This window comes from Ictidomys tridecemlineatus, chromosome 1 (assembly GCF_052094955.1).
Source record: "Ictidomys tridecemlineatus isolate mIctTri1 chromosome 1, mIctTri1.hap1, whole genome shotgun sequence".
Classification (NCBI taxonomy): Eukaryota; Metazoa; Chordata; class Mammalia; order Rodentia; family Sciuridae; genus Ictidomys; species Ictidomys tridecemlineatus.
In genome coordinates this window covers 225,676,022-225,693,730 of record NC_135477.1, presented here as the reverse complement: position 1 = coordinate 225,693,730, position 17,709 = coordinate 225,676,022, and the positions used below count along the sequence as shown (strand labels likewise).

The window sequence follows — 17,709 nt, the reverse complement described above, 5'->3', positions numbered from 1 at the left end:
ATTAAGCACAGATGCTTTAGGACTCACCCAATCAAGTGGAGAACTCATGAACACCTAATGTACAGCATGACCCACTATTTTGATAAAGATTGTATCCAGAATGCAGGTGATTGCAGATTCATGTCTATCCTGGAGATTTCACCCCAGCCAAATGGTTCGTGTTTCAGGCTATCAACTTCTAAAATTCTAAAAATGCAGATACCCAGGCCTCCTCTTCCCAGAGATTTTGATTCTATAGTCTTAGTAATATGCATTTTAGTACAAGCCTAAAACAGGGCTCCCCTACCTGCTTTTTCCAACTCTGCTCTCCACAGTCACTCTTTATCATATCACCTTTGATTAATTTCCCTGCACTTGAAACTGCCCAGTGTTATCTTTTTAATTAATTTGTCTACCTATTTATTCACTGCCTGTCCCCACTGGAATGTAAACTATAAGATATTCAGGGGAGAGCAGTAGAAAGATGCCTGCTTTGTTCACCACTGTAAACCCTTTCTTGATGAATTTTTGCTGAACTGATTTTAACAATGCAAGTGGATCCTGGAATATAGAATTTAAAGTACTGAAACACTTCTCTAGAGAGATCAGGTATCTTGCCTTAGAAGTAGTTTCAGGCTTACAAAAAAATGCTGCCTGGGGAGGTGAATGAGAAATTCTAGGCACAAAATACTTAAGGAGATATGCAGGAATGAATAAGAGGTTTATGTCTCAAACAGTTGATTCAGTTTTTCAGCCAAAACAAATTTGTTCAGTACTATTATATGCTATGCATGATACAGAGGTTAATTAAAAATTGCTCTTGGTGCAGAGAAGATAACAATTCAAACATAAATAAACACAATTAAGATTAACTATAGTAGACACCCTAAATCAAATGGGATCTAGATCACAAGTGGCACTACTATATTGCAAAAACCATTCAGTTCTCCTCAACATTAATCTACAGATTTAAGGAAGGATCAGTCAAAACCCAAAAAGTACTCCTTTACTTTAAAACATCTAAATAGTAGGGGGAAAATCACACTCATACATTGCTGGTGGGACTGCAAATTGGTGTGATCAATCTGGAAGGCAGTATAGCAATTCCTTAGAAAACTTGCAATGGAGCCACCATTTGACCCAGCCAATCCACTCAATCTATACCCAGAGGACTTAAAATCAACATATTATAGCAATGCAGCCGCATCAATGTTTATAGCAGCTCAATTCACAATAGCTAAACTGTGGAAGCAACCTAGATGCCCTTCAATAGATGAATGAATAAAGAAATTGTAGTACATATACACAATGGAATATTACTCAGCATTAAAAGAAAATAAATTTATTACATTTGCAAATAAATGGACAGAATTGGGGAATATCATGTTAACAAAGTAAGCCAATCCCAAAAAACAAAGGCCGAATGTTCTCTCTGATAAATGGATGCTGATCCATAATGGGGGTGGGGTAGAACATGGGAAAAAATGGAGAAACTGTGATTGGGTAAAAGGAAGGGAGGGGTTGGGAGGGAGCATGGGGGCAAGAAAGATGGTGCAATGAGATGGAATCATTACCCTAGCTACATGTAAGAATGCACATACGGTGCGACGCTACATCGTGTACAACCAGAGAGATGAAAAGTTGTGCTGCAATTGTGTACAATGAATCAAAACGCATTCTGCTGTCATATATACCTAATTAAAATAAATAAGTTAACTAATTAAAAAAAAAACACTATAGGAGGGGGCTCTTTCACCGTCATTTTATGAAAAAACATGAACAGGAATTTTAAGAAAAATTTATTTTTCTCTTTAATAAGATTTTTTATAACCAATATTAGTCAATCTAATTGCCATAGCATCAATAGCAATACAGAATGCAAAGCAAAACTTCACAAAAGAGGGAACTCTGGATTGCAAATGCAAGTGTACCTTAAAGACTATCAAAACATCCCTTCATATTCTTCTTAGTTAGATCTGGAGTAAATATTCATTTCTGGATTGCACCTGACCTGGTTCTCATTGTTGGAGATAAACATTTCCATTTGTGGAACATGCTTGTTTTCCAATTCAGAAAGATCTTGTGCTTTGATGACATATCCTTTTCCATAGATTGCATCATTCATAAGATTTGTTATTTTCTTTTAGTCTTCTGTGCTGCTTTCTACTTCTCAGTTCGGGGACTCCTGATTTAAATGGTCTCACAAAACAAACCTGTTTCCTAAGACTAACATGAGGATGGGGAAGCAGGTGACAATTTTTCCTGCTAATCTCTTTTCTTTACCCATATGTGCTTTAACACATTTACTTTCCCCTCATCTTTCCCTTGCTCTTTTTTTCTTTTTCTTCCAGCAATTCTCTATAAGTGGAAAGAAGAAGAGAGGGAAGGAAAAAATAGGAACAGAGGAAAGAAGGAAGAAGCCTGGATGCACTGGATAGAACTGATCAATGTCAAAAAAAAATATGGCTGGGCTTCTAATAATTTATGACCTTCGGTGCGCTATCAAAAAAGAACCAGGTTACTTGGGAAATTTATAGCCTTCGGTGCGCTATCAAAAAAGAATCAGGTTACTTGGGAATTAGCCAATTTGTTCTAGCTAATCCAACACCTTCAATGGTATTCAAGTTAAAATGACCCATAATGAAATATCAGCACAGTGGAAATATTAGCAACATTTAAAACCTGCAGTCAAATCTGAAATCTACCTTTAGTCAAAAATCAAAATTCACAGCAAAAGTTTGGTCTTTTAACAAAGAAAATGTTTGGGGCCCCCATACATGTATCCCATGAACCACCCAGGCATTGCTAAAAAAAAAAAAAAAAAAAAAAAAAAAATCTAAATGCAAAAGTAAAAATCCAAGAATAGTAAAATCTATTTAAAAAACAATCACAAAGATATAAGATGTGTTTAAAAAACTAATATTAATGTATTAATGCAAGAAACATCAAGAAATTAATGGAATAAAATAGGCAGAATTTTTCAAGTTGCAAGTCAAAACCTACTCACAGGTCAGAAAATAATTTAGTAGTTATGACCAGATTTGCTTTTTCATGGGTTTAGAAGAGCAAGAGAAATTATCCAAATATAGCACATGTATGAAGGGGTAAGGGTTGTTTGATGAAACTTTTGTTTCATGTGTGTGAATGTGTAAGCAGTGCATCAGATAAAATTTATTTATTACTTTGGGTAGCTTGAAAAATATTCAAACAGTTGAGAAACAATAATATAGGAATCTAGACTCTAACTAGCATACAGTCCAGTAAGATATTTTGAGAGTGATGACGTTTACATACTTTTTATTATTGTTGTTAATCTCTTACTATGTCTAATTTATACATTAAACTTTATTATAGATGTGTACATACAGGGGAAAACATAGAACAACCATCTCCCAGAATCTGTGAGGTATTCAGAATCCAAAATCCATAGATACTCAAAGCATATGATCTACATATATCCTCCTACACACTTTAATCTCTGGATTACTTAGAATACCTCATATCATGTACATTGTGTGTAAATTGCCATTCACCGTATTGTTTAGGAAATAATGACAAAACAAAAAAGCTGTAAACGTTCTGTACATGTTTTTTCCCTGAATATTTTTTAATATTTTTGAATCCACAGATTCAGAGCCCATGGATAAAGAAGACTGCTCATGTACTGTTCAGTACTATGGTTTGGGGCATCCACTGGAGGTCTTGGAATATCCCCCCCCTGAAAAAGGGAAGACTACTGAATGTATATAAAACAGAAGTATATGGTGCATATACTATACACATACACATATGTGTAAGTATATATATATACACATATACAGTACTATATGCTAAAACAGTACTAAATAGTTTTCATATTGCTCATGTATATGCCACACCCGTGCATGCATGCACACACATACAGAGCATGGGAAAGAAGCACACATTGAATAGAAGTTATCACATGAAAGAGGGGAGAGAACAGTGATAGAAGTGCTGGGTAGCATCAGGGCTCTGACATGGTCTGTCAAGTTTGTAACTTTTATCTCTACAAGTTGTGTTTGGATAGTACAATGTTCATTTCCCAAGTTTCTCATATTTCTAACATTTGTTCCTTTGTGTGCCTATCTAGTACTTCTGTGATCTAGCACTTCTGTGATGTGAAGTTCAGGAACATCTAGTCTACAGCTCCTTGGCTGGCTCGCAGACCAGGGGTTGCTTTGTTGTTTTTAGAATTTCTCTTGGGTCACATTCTCAATAGGGACTGCATAGTCAGGTGGACAATGTGTCCTTCCATTGATGGTTTTTATGGTTTTCCTGTGGAAAAAGCACCTGCCAGGGATCGTTTTCTGTTATTTGTCAGCTCGTAATGCAAGTAATATAAATGTGCCATCTAAACATCCTCCAGCACAGGCCCATATCTTTGAATAATCAGAGAAATCTTTGGGGGGGTTGGGAGTATATTTTTAATTGACAGTAATGGGAACCTTTTGTTTTTAATGCAGAAAAAGGCAAAACAAAGAGGCCAACTTGTCATCACCTTGTGCTATCAGCTGATGCCCCACGGAGCTGTCAGCTGATGCCAGGTCAAACCTTCCACTGTTTGTAGCCAGGGAAGGATCAGCTTTCTGGGGTTTTCCAGTTCCTACTCTCCTCTCCTGGCACAGATTCAAGGCTGTGTTTTTATATCTCCATGGCTCTTAAAACTTAAGTACTTGGCCACAGACACAAGGAAACCCAACACAACATCAAGTCCCAGGCTTGACACTCTGATTACCAATTTTGGTCAGTAGAAATTGTCTTCACTTTCATTTGTCCTTGGCTGTATATTTAAGATAAGGTTTACTGTACTGAAGACACACTTAGATGTGGCAGGAGGGTTTTCAGATTCTTTAATTTATTAGAATATTGGAAATAATGTTTTAATGTTTTTTTTAAATAAATTCTATTTTACTTACATAATTAAAAGTTCATAAAAAATATATACAAACATCAGAGAAACACGTAGCTCTTATCTACCTGAGCCTTATCAGAGATGTGGTTTTTGGCTTAATTCTCTAAAATAGGGAGCATTTGAACAGAAGCAGAAAGGAGGGATGAGGTGGAATTATAATAGATCTGGTTTGCTCTCCCGCTTGGGCTGTGAACTGGGCCTCTGAGCAACAACATCTGACTTTTTGGTGTTAATAAAGTGTCTGTGATTATTAAATTATATGTCCTTCCATGGTGGAGGGATGGGGAACAGTTGCAGGGTACTGTGGTTTAGATGTGAGAGGTTCTCCCAAAATTCATGTGCTAGAGGCTTGTCCATGAAACAGCAGCATTGAGATGTTGGAACCTTTAAGAGTGAAAGGTCCTTAGATCACTGAGGGCCCCACTGAGGGATCAGGTACCTCTCTGGGGAACCCTGAGTTCTGGTGAAAGGGCTGTTATAAAAGGAGCAAGCGTGGCACCACCCAGATCCCTGTACTTCCTGACTTGAGATGTGAAGCTTCCTCCCACATTCTCTACCCCGTCCACCACAAGGCCTCCCAAGATCCTGTGCCATGCCGTTTGCACTTTGAAACTCCAAATTGTGAGTTAAACAAACCTTCTGTCTTCATAAGGTCTGCTTCAAGTATTTCATTAAAAACAGATCTCTCAAAAACCAGATCTACCCTCTTTTACATGTAGAGCAGAGAGGGCAAGTGGGATGATTTTGTCTTCCAGGGGACTTCTGATTTCCTATCTAATAGGTAAAAGCCAGGAAGCTGTTAAAAACATCCTATAGTGCTCCAAACCACCCCCTAGGATAAAGAATTACCCAACCCAAACGTCATCATTTCTGCTACTGGAAGCAGTTCTCTGATGGAGAACAAAAGTCACTCGCAGCTGTGCCACCTGTACTGCTACTGTGAAGCCCTGTCCATCTTCTCTTTCACTCCCCATGAACATCAGGACTCATATTTTATCTTCTCTGTTCATGAAGTCTTTACATCAGGTTCGATGACTGCCTCTGAGAAATATCATGAATAGTCACACATCATTAGAGTCATTCTAGAATCTTCTAGGTAGCAAGAGTCTGGACAGCCAAATAAATAAAAGGAATTCTCGTTTCTTTTCATCGGCTCAATCATCCTACTGTAAAGCCTGAGTGCTCCTGACCCAGAACTCTCACTGCCTGGGTCTAGAAAACATGGCTGACTTTCCTCAGTGTGACCCATCTTCCCAAACCTTACATTGTGCTTAATTTGCTTACCTGTAGTTTCAACACCTGCTTAACCCACCTTGTCCCCACTTTCCTCACCAGGCTAGCTGCTCACATCAGCATGGTAAACACAATGTGCCATTGGGTTACCAGGGTGACAAATGATGGCAACATCAACAGGCTGCTCAAGAAAACTGCCAGCTGATGTTTTGATTTTAATCACACTGGTTAAACTATAACGAACTATTGAGACTCTAAACACTACAATGTGCAAAGGGGGAAAAGCACACACACACACTGAAAGTAACAATACAGAAACATTCTAATTGTGATAATATAATAAACGACTTCTGAATACTGACAATGGAGATCAGAGGAGATAGCTCAGTGGTAGAGCATTTGCTCAGCGTGTGCAGGGACCTGGGTTCAATTCCCAGCACAGCAAAGGGAAAAAAAAAAAAAGTCCACAAATATTAACATTGGAAAACTTAGAACTGTGATATAAAAACAGTCCATTATCAAAAGATCTGTTTCAAAGCTTAGTGATACAATGGAGTCTCATTCAGCCATAAAGAAGAATTAAATTTTTTTGTCATTTGTAGGAAAATGGATGGAACCTAAGAGCCTTATGTCAGTGAAATAAGCCAAATGCAGAAAGTTAAGGGTTGTATTTTTCCCCCTCTAGTATGTGGAAGCTAGAGAGGATAAAGGAAAAGAAAGGTAGGACATAGGGGTTTCACATGAAAATAAAAGGGTGACCAGTAGAGGTAGAGGTAGAGGCTGCAAAGCACAATAGTTAACAGCACAGGCTCCAGCACCAGGCTATTTGGATTCAGAACTGATCTCCAACTTGGAACCTGTGATCTTAGTGAATTGACTTCATCTCTTTATGCTTCTCTTTTCTTATCTGCAAATCATAGATAATAAACATGCTCGCCTCAGAGGGCTACTATCAGAATTAATTAAGTTATATTTAGAAATATGTACATAGTACACAGTCAACATCGTGAGTTTATAAAGGAAATAATTAGCAACATTTTTAAAAATATTAAGTAAGTAAACAAGTAGGCCTTTTGTAAGTCAAGAGTCATGTTTTTCATTCTTCCAGGCACAGGGCCCCAAATGTTTCCCACTCTCACTAAGTAAATATATGAAGAAGAATAGCCTAGATGGTCATTCTGGTCCAAAATTGGTTGATCTTTCTATAAGAAACACTTTAACCTAACAGTAAGACCACTTCTAAAATAGTCAAAGGGAAGGAAAAAATAAGTAACAACATAAAAATATTAAAAGTACTGTTTACAGATAAATAATAGCAATGATAAAAATTAATACAAACAATGATATGACAATATGAAAATACTGCATTCATGAAGTAGGTTAAAAACCCAAATGATTTAAAGTCCTTAATATGAACCATCATGAATCGTAAGAAAACTTAAATGAAACCCTAAGAAAATTCTTAGCTCCCAATAATCATCAAAGCATGCCTTCAAATTTAAATTCTGTGCTCTAGTAAACGTAACTCCTAAGACCAAACTTTCATGAGAAGGCAAGCCGACCCACAGCCCTACATGGAAACCCAGCCATTCAATTCACAAAGCACAGGGCCAGTGTTGCAGAACTTACATCAGACCTTTTCTTTTGTCAGGAAAAAAAAAAAAAAAAAACAAATTCAGATCCTTTTTTAGAGTCTTAATCTTAAAAAGACCGTGCAACAGGGAAAAGCTCCAAAGACTTAAGACTTTCAAGTGTCTCAAAAATCAATCAGAGGCCTTCCTTTATCGGGACAGACAAGTAAACCAGCAGGAACATTGAGGGAAATCGAGCAAACAAATGTGTGTACACAGATGGCATAATCAGGCTATGTCACCAGTTCTCAGGATGTTCTGCATCTCGGTGCTTGCTCAGACTGGGGGCAAGCTGAAGTTCAAGAGTCCACGAGGAGAAGAAACGACACACTGAAGTTTTCTCTTTGTAACAGTAAGACTGGTTTTAATTGCATTCTTAGAATAAAAGGGTTGCTAGGTTTTAAATCCTCCAAACAGGTCAAGTAAATAACCAGCCTGGTATCAATTTAAAAGGCCATTTCTTGCTGTTCCATACGACTAGCTGTTCCAATACGTGAAGGATACCTGCTGCCCACACGGCCAGACTGGCCAAAGAATTTGCAAACTTACGTCTTCATATGAATCTCTCTTATGGAAACACCTCATCTTAAGGAGGTAACCAAAAACCAGAACTTGAAAAAAGTAAAGCAACAAGTAACAACACAGATATGTTGTAGTTATTTTTTTAAAAGAATAAATTCCAAATATCAGAAGGGGGACATTTGGAAACCAAAAGAACTGCAGGGTTATAAAAATGTTCTACCCAACATTGATATGACCCCTGCTAGTCACATGAAACACAAGTAGAGAAAGATTTCACACATGGAAGGAAACCATTATAAACTGGACATAAAAGTAGAAAATACCGGTTATTGATTTAATAAACAGGTTTTAAATATTTCAAATTCGAATTGTACTATTTTGTAAGACAGTTGTTACTAAAGCAGACCACTGTTACTACTTTAAAGAACTCTCCAATGACTTTTGAGGTCCTGGAATCCAAAGCTGTGAAAGAGCAAGCAGAAAAAGCAGAGCTGAGTCTGGCTTGGGGATTCTTGACTGGTTTTCCCACAGCTCTGTCTGTGACTTATCTCAGACCATCATTAGTCACTCTGGCTAAATGGTTTCCAGAAGACAGATGAGTTCTCCCCTCAGTGTAGCATGGTTCTAAAGGATATACCAGCAGGAACTAATGAAAGAAAGCATAAGAGAATCTGCAAACCTCAATTAATCCTCCCCTTCCCGCAGGTGACCCTCTTTCAAAAAGGCTTTCTCAGACCAAGCAGGTCTGGAACAGCCTCCACCTCCCTGAAGCCAAAGCACGAAGTGTTACTCACAGGGTAGTGGACTTGGGTTACGTGTACACTTCTCCCACCAAGCCAGGAACAGGGATTAGAACTTGATGAGTCAGAGAACACTGGCTTAGTTAAATAATGTTTAAAAAAACAAAATTTGTTGGCATTGTAGTATTTGAAACATGATATGTTTACCTGTCAGTGATATGCTATGAATCTCCAAGGACAGGTTAGAGTATTTTGTCATCATTTCTTCTCCAACAAGATTTGTAAAAGCTGAATCTGTAAGAGAAAAAACATGGGATCAGACATCTCATCAAGACTAAATGACTATCTGAAAGTCAGTTTGTAACAGCTAAAATGCCATTGTACACTATTATGGATAAATAACATTTTTTTCAGGATTATATTAGGCTATTAAATGTAACCAAATTTCTGATTTTTTTTTCTGTTTCTTACTTACCTAAATGTACTGGGTATTTACTCAGACAGCTGTTTTCTTTAATAAATACCTCCATTTTCTTATTCTACAATTACAGATCCCTTTAAAAACATAAATGAATTGAAAACACTGAAGAATTAGATAATAGTGACAGAAAAGGAAATGACAGAATGAGGCAAAGCAAGCAGGACATGGTGGCACATGCCTATAATACTGAGGTTGAGGCAGGAGGATCACAAGTTTGAGGCTAGCCTCAGCAACTTAGGAGGCACTGTCTCAAATAATAATAATAATAATAATAATAATAATAATAATAATAATAATAAATTAAAGCAGAATTAGGAATATAGCTCAAAAACAAAGCACACCTGGGTTCAATCCCCAGCACCAAAAAAGAAAAGAATGAGGCAAAGAGAGATGAGAGAACAAAAAGTGATGAAGGGACTATAACAAAGGACAAGAGAAAATAAACAAAATAAAAACTTTGGGCATTAGAGGCAGAGGACAAAATGGCTGCATGTGAGATTGTTTTCCAGCTATGGTTATAGTGTAGCATGCCCTTTAGCAACCCACTTCCCTTTCCTCTGTCACTGGGTTTGAAAATTTTCATGAAAGAAACAAGGTTTCCATTTTTACCACACTCTCTCTTCAAAGCCTCCCCCTCTGCCCTCCCTCCTTCTTTCACAGCCTCTTGCTTCTTTGAGTAGTAGACCTCACCCTAGCAAAACTCCAACAAACTCTGAACAAGTCAGAGAAGAAAACAAGACTTCTCAACTTGGCTGCATTCTGAAATCTTCATTCAATTTAAATTAAACCTGAGACTTTTTTTATTGCACTTTTTAAAAACACTCAGTAAGTTATTTCTAATGCAAGATTAGATTTCCAGTCTTTTCCTTTTCCTAAAGGTATGAAAAATGTTATCAAAGTATATCACCTTTTTCACTTAAATTTTACACATGGCTTAAAACACTGCCTAATAAAAGCATGTATCTACAGAACCTAATTCTCCAATAAGCTGTTTAAAGGTTTAATCATTTCAAAATGATTAAACCTTTCTTATCATCTTTAATAACATATTTAAGTCATCCTGTCCTTTGACAGTGATTATATAGAAAAATATGTCCTGAGTTTCTCACTGGACTCCCAGAGATGGAAAACCTCTTCTCCACCCACACCTAATATTTATTCATTCACGTTCATATTCTCTCTCCCACCCACTTCCAAAAGCAACATGGGGCAAAGGCATGGGGATAGCTTGCTAAAAGGGCTCCCATTAATATTCTCTTCTTAATAAAGAGTCTGGGTTTTCTTTTTTTCTTTCCATTCCAGGACATAGCTCATTTAGAGGTTGTTTTAAAGAAAAAATACCTCAGGAAAATCAAGGCAGATACCACTCACTCATGGATAAAGAAAAGAGCTCTTCTGTATATTATTAATCTGTGAAGTTTATAAAATAAAGTTTGGGTATCTGCTTCCTTGCTAGGGAAACCTCCTTTCTTGGTCTATCCTACTATGGAACAGGATGCAATGGTGAAGGTTATTAACACACTCCTCATCCTGAAACAAGCCCAAACCCCTTTTGAGATCATCAAACATCAATTGTTGTTGTTGTTGTTCACAGTCTCAGTAACAATAAGAGAATGACATATGCTTAAAAAGTGATTTCTGGGGGCTGGGATTGTGGCTCAGTGGTACAGCACTTGCCTTGCATGCGCGAGATACTGAATTCATTCCCTAGCACCACATTAAAAAAAAAAAAAAAACTAAATAAACAAAATAAAGGTATTGTCCTCATCTACAACTAAAAATATTTTTAAATGATTTATGTCTCTCTTATTTCTATTTCATATAAATAAGTTAACATATAAAGCACCTGACACATGTTTAATGCTGATGAGGAGTAAGAAATAGAGTGAACTTAGATTTTGCCCAAGCTAAGGCTAGATCCCTTTTTTCTGCTTGTTGGAATGTAGATCCTAGATGGGTTCTTCTGTCAAGAGGTCCCTGTTTGGTACACCATTCATAACGGTAGCTGATAGGGCCACAATTTGTGATTGAGTCATTAAGATTTCAGAGTCACACTAATTCACTATCACCATCCACCAGCCTGTGTGTTTCACACATGCTGACCTCTAGGCTGGACAGTAAGAAGCCTGAGCCTGGCAGTGGGATGAGGGTGAAGGTGAGGCCAAAGAAGGCTGGAGCTCCCTTCCTTTTAACTCAGGACCTGTTAGGGAAGAACCCATCTAGGGTCTACCTTCTAGGAAGCAGAGAAAAGGATCTAAGCTGAGCCTGGGCAAAATCTAAGCTGACACCAGTCAAAGATATAGGAGAGGAAAGAAAAAGCAAGCTTCAAGGATAGTTCCAGAATATTCTAGCTGTTTTGCCAACTTTAAATTTCCAGTCCATATATTAGAAGGACAATCACACATCCACAAACCTGGCACCACTTACTCCAACTTCACATCCTCTTTAAAAACATCAATCCTCACCAGGTTCCAGTTTCCACTGAACAATCCCCAAGTACAAAAAAACACACATATAACCAATATGATTTCTGCTTTCCTTTTAAGAGGCAATCTGCACACCCGCCATGATCAGGGCAAGAGCTGTTAGAATAGTAAAGTGAGAAGTTCTTTGTTTAGACACTTTTTGACCAAAAGAGTGAGAACATAAACCTTTTTACTTTCAGTAGGAGGACAGCTTGCAGGAGAGTGGCTCAGCTAACTCTGGTATATAAAGAAAACTGGCAGGAGATTCAGGCAGATGTGGTTTGAATATTTCCCTGAGAGGATTAGGCTAAGTCACATAAAGACGTGTAACATGGAGAGGTGGGAATTTTGTGTTCCAATCCAAGTTCTGCCAGTTACCCACTACTTGGGGTTTCAAAATATGATACATCCAGCTCAGTGCTTTGATGTTCTCTTTCCACTATAAACCTCATCTCATAGGGGGAAAAAAAAGGGAGGGAGAAAAAGGGAGGATTGGAAAAGTTGTGTAAACACTGAGAGATGAAGCCAAGATCATGGTGCACATTCTTTAAGTTATCATAATCATGCCTTTCTTAATCCTCACTGGAAGTTTTCCACCTGGCACTCTTTTACAGATAGTGGCCAAAATGCCAACAGCCAACATAAAAGAGTAACATCTAGGGCTAGGGTTGTGGCTCAGTGGTAGAGCAATTGCCTAGTATATGTGAGGCACTGGGTTTGATTCTTAGCACTGCACGTAAATAAAAAAATAAAATAAAGGTCCATCAACAACTAATAAAAATATTTTTAAAAAAAGATTAACACCTAATAGTTATTCCAGAAATTAGAAGATTTCTTTTTGTCCTTCAACAGAAGCTGGGACATGAGAGTATTACATCAAAGAATTGAGTAACAACCCAATTTTCACCTATTATTACTTTATGTCAAAGAGCAAAATGGTCAACACTTAGATGTGTTTCACATATTACCTTTTAAAATTGCTGGAGGGGCTTATGATTTATGCTATTAACACTTTCAAATAAATAATTTTGCCATTATCTACCCAAAATATTAAGGTAACATTTTTACCAATTTAATTTTGGGGCTTCATTTAATTGAATCAAATTGGGAAGGACCAAAGGGAAGAGTATGAAGTTCATCTATGAAACGGTCAAAGTTGGGACTGGGAGTATATAGCTCAGTGGTAAAACGCTTGCCTAGCATGTGCAAGTTCTTGGGTTCCATCCTTAACAACACAAAAGAAAAAAGAAAAAGAAAGCATAGATCATTATTAAAATAAATAGAATTTTTTAAAAATTTTCACCTATATGCTGATTGCTATCAATATACATAATTTAAATTATTTTAATAATTTCTCATTTTAACATTCTAATACTTAGCATTGTAAATGTGCAACCCAATTATAAAAGCAGTACAATTTAGGAATCAATCATATATACTTTATATAAAACAAAGGTTTAGAAATCAGAATATATTTTTTTCCATAGGAACAATACTGTATATAACCATGAGAGCCCATGACCAGTGGTAAAAAGCCATTTAAGCCAGGACAGTTTTAAAACACCTAATTACCAAGAAAAAATGTTGCCTATAAACAATATATTTAGAACTGCATGAAATAGTCCTAGCCCTTGTCTATAACTATAATAATAGAAAGAAAAGAAGGGAGAGAGTAAGGCTACTTTGGGTCCTGGGCATTATTCTCCAGTGGGATTTTTGTCAAGAAAAGAGGTGTGTCAAGAAACATAAGCAAGTTATCCTGATGGGGCCATTTATAAGTCAGCCCTTATAAGTCAGAGAGAGATAACAGCCCAGATAAGGAATGGAGAGTTTTTATATAATATCAGGAAACTACTGGGCAAGAAAGCCATTTACAAGCAAATTAAAAGAAAAAAAAAAAACCCTAATGCCAAGTGCAATGTTTACTCTTATACAGCCTTACAAAACATTCTACAACAACAGTCCCCCACAACAAAGGATTATCCAGTCCAGAATGTCAGTGACCCAAAGCTGAGAAACCTTGATTCTGAACACACATACCCTCAACCTTGATTCTTCAAAAGTCCTGTGACACTGTGGTCAGTCCTGTTCTACTTAGTTGAAGTATAAATATTTTAAAGCATGAACATTTCTTGCCACCTTCCCCCAACAACCACCACCTCCCACCAGGGGCCTATTTTGAGGGCCTTTTAAGAAGAAAAACCACATGTTGGATGGAGCCCTAAAATGCAAACCAGGAAACCAGAACAGCCATTAGCTAGCTCATTGCACTTGGCTAAGTCACAAAAGCACTTTGGGCTTCAAGATCAAACAAAATCCTTTCAGATTCTCAAAACTTTGTAACTATAAGGCTATAAATAGATTCAGTTTGGGGATTAGGGATATAATAGTTATGATAACCTCAATAACTTTAAGAATGCAAGAAAAAGCTTATTTTCAATGAAAAGAATAACACTATTTTCAAATATAACATCTATTATTTCTATACTAACATTCCTAACATATTTTGTTATCCTTGAATACTGATGATGTCTTAAAAGTACAGTTTATTTTTAACAAAATGTTATAATGGGTTTTTTTTCCTTCTATGTAGGAACATGTGTCCTAGGTTGTTTATTCCTAATATTCACTTTATAATGTGAAACATATGGCCAGCTATACAAAATTAACTTCAGAAGATTATAATCTAAGACAACCACCCTCAACATATATACTCTATTCCTCTTCTTTGGGAAATAGAACTGAAGAACAAAATTATTAAATTATTTTTTGTTGTAGTTGAATGCCTATCTTAAACCAAGCTTCCCCTGCAAAAAAAAAAAAAGAACTAATTATTTCTAATTATTTTTCTCTTCAATCTCAAATAACAGAAGGATTTCAAGAACAGAACTTTTTTTCCTGAACCGTATGACAATGACATTGCTGACTACATGACATTACCGTATATTTCCTACAAAAGAAACACCCCAACATCATCCCAATATAGCCTGAAGACCAGGGGACTAACATTCATGCATTACCAGATCATCTCGGCACTCTAGATAAGTCTCCCTACAAAGTGCATTTTAGCAAAAGGTCCAGCTCAGTATCACATGCTACCATTAGCTGTCATATTTCTCCTCCTTCATTCTGGAAGAGCTTCAGTCTCCTCCTGACTTTGATGACCTTGACTCATGAAAATCCCACGAGAGTTCTGCTGTAATATGGACAAATACAGGGTATTTGGCATAAATATCACTGCGCTAATACTGTGTTCTTTTCCTTGTACACCCTATTAGAGCACCCAATTTTTTTCCACCTTTATTGATGGTTTTTGGTTTGACCTTTGATTAAGGTCGAGCTTTGATTAAGGTCGTGTTTGCAGTCTTTTCTATTTTTTCTTTTATCCCCTGTGAATCTATAAGAATTATTAGGGAAATTACTTGGTAGCTGTATAATACTTTGTACCTCATTAAACTTTTCATTGACTAATTCATAACAGTATGTGCTCAAGATTTCCCATATTATTCAGTGGTTTATAACCCATTAATATCATTATCTACCTTGATATTCAATTTGTCCCAGATTGTCCAGTGGGAGCCTCTTTTCAGTAGCTCTTTCATTCTTTTGACATGATTTGCCATTCTGTAAGCACTTAACTGTTTTCTTACACAAGATATTCTAGGCTTATTGTCTTTCTCACCCTAATCCTGAAATCAACCATTTCTCCAAGAAGTCCTGCTTACTCTTAGTAAAGAATGGTACTTTAATCCAAAACCAGGGTGCTAAGTATTCTTATTCACTGCTTCATCTCAGGAAACAGAGCCAAAAATACATGCAAGCATACTCATATACACATACATACAACACATATACATGTGTGTATATTACTTATACATATATCATATATATTATAAGGACATTTACACATACATACACACATGGATACTATCAATTGCAATCCAAAACCACAGCATTCTACTCGCCCCTCCCACCCACTCCCCGCCACAAGCATATCTTCATTTCCTTCTTCTCTAGTGGAAAATCTGGGTCCTAATATCCTTGATAGATTTACTTAGTTCATCAGTTCCCCTGTATGTAACTAATCTCCCACTGCTGCTGCCACACCTGTCCCCATGTTCCTCACTCACTCAGGTTGCTTCTGCCTCCTGAACTGGTCTGTCTCTCCTGTATGCCTTACCTCCATGCCTTGATGGGGATCAGATACTGATGTCTAGCTGCCCTAGCATGACAGCCCTTGTCACCTTGCTCAACTCTTGAGACTTTGCACTAGAAAGAAGCACCCTCTTCACTATGATAAGGCTTGAACCCTACACCTAGGTTGCTCTCCTACCTGGATGCCATCCCTACTAGGATCTGGATGCCTTTGGCTCCACTCCCCACGTGAGGATGCTTCCCTGTTCTTCCCCTCCCAGTGGCTATCCATTAAGGGCAAGAGGAGACAGAAGGGAGAGAGCGGGGGTAGAACACTAGGAAGTGAGTCAGTTGAACTAGGTCTTAATAAATGCTTATATAATTCATTTTAATTATGATGATAAATTTAGGTTAAAATTTTTGATGGTAGGCTATTAAAGGTAGACTTACAGTAAATCTATCTCTTTAAACAGTTTAAATGTCTTTAAAGACACAACTGCTAGCACTTTCTCCTAAAATATAGGTAATACAATGCCAGGAAAATGTGGGCACTTGAAAAATAGTCACTTCAACAACTATTTATTCTGGGCACTCTTTGTGGGATGGTCTAGCAGGGAACAAAGTTGATCAAGGAAGCACACAAACCATGTCCTCTGTAAGTTAAAATGCCAATTTCAAACGACTTCACTGCAAACATTTCTCAAAAAATAAACATGAACCATTTATCCAATTTTTCATATAATAGTAATGATAATGATGTTGAAATATTCCCATTCATATTTCTCTTTTACAAAGACACTTTACATTTCTTATATATATGGAAAAAAAAAAAAAAAAGCTTCACAGAGTCAAGGTGAGTCCCTGTGCCTAATTCTTTAGGGACTCAAACTGTCAACAAGTCTTATAGCTCATACCAAACACTGAGACTAACTGTATTGTCAAGTGGCTCCAAATGTTCATAGGCATATCGAATTATCTCAAGGAGACAACTCAGCGTTGTGTGTAAGAAAACAAGCTCTGGAATTGGATTGACCAATACTAAATTTCCAGCTACACTGCTTTACTAAATATGTGCACTTGGGAAATTACTTAACCTAAGCCCCAATTTCCTCATTTGAAAGCCGAGAATAATAAAGCTAACTCATTGGGGCTATAAGTTGCACAGTGAAGTAGCTGGCACATAACTGTCACATAGTAAACATTATAACTTATAACCATGTTTATTATCCAAATTTGCTGGAAGACTGGGCAGAGTGGCCCCTGTTTGTAGTTCCAACTACTCCCAAGGCTGAAGTGGAAAGATCACTTGAGGTCACCATTTGGAGATCAGATTAGGCAACACAGAGACACCTGCCTTAAAAAAAAAAAAAAAAAAAAAAAAACACTCGGCAAAGTCTTAGTTTAACAGAACACCTATCTCCAAGCAGTTCAAAGCATCTTCATTAAAAAATATCCAGGGGCTTAAGATGTGGCTCAAATGGTAGTGTGCTCAACTGGCATGAGTAAGGCACTGGGTTCGATCCTCAGCACCACATAGAAATAAAATAAAGATATTATTTTTTTTAAAAAAGTATCCAGTAAATTTTACGGT

At 37.1% G+C, this 17,709-nt stretch overlaps 1 protein-coding gene across 1 annotated transcript in view; it reads right to left on the bottom strand.

The window, feature by feature from the left end:
- Emb (embigin) overlaps window positions 1-17,709 on the bottom strand; it is a 50,361-nt gene that overhangs the window by 30,850 nt on the left and 1,802 nt on the right. The window contains exon 2 of the mRNA XM_078023519.1: window positions 9,246-9,332. Coding sequence (XP_077879645.1) covers window positions 9,246-9,332 — 87 coding nt within the window. The remainder of the gene's footprint in view (window positions 1-9,245; window positions 9,333-17,709) is intronic.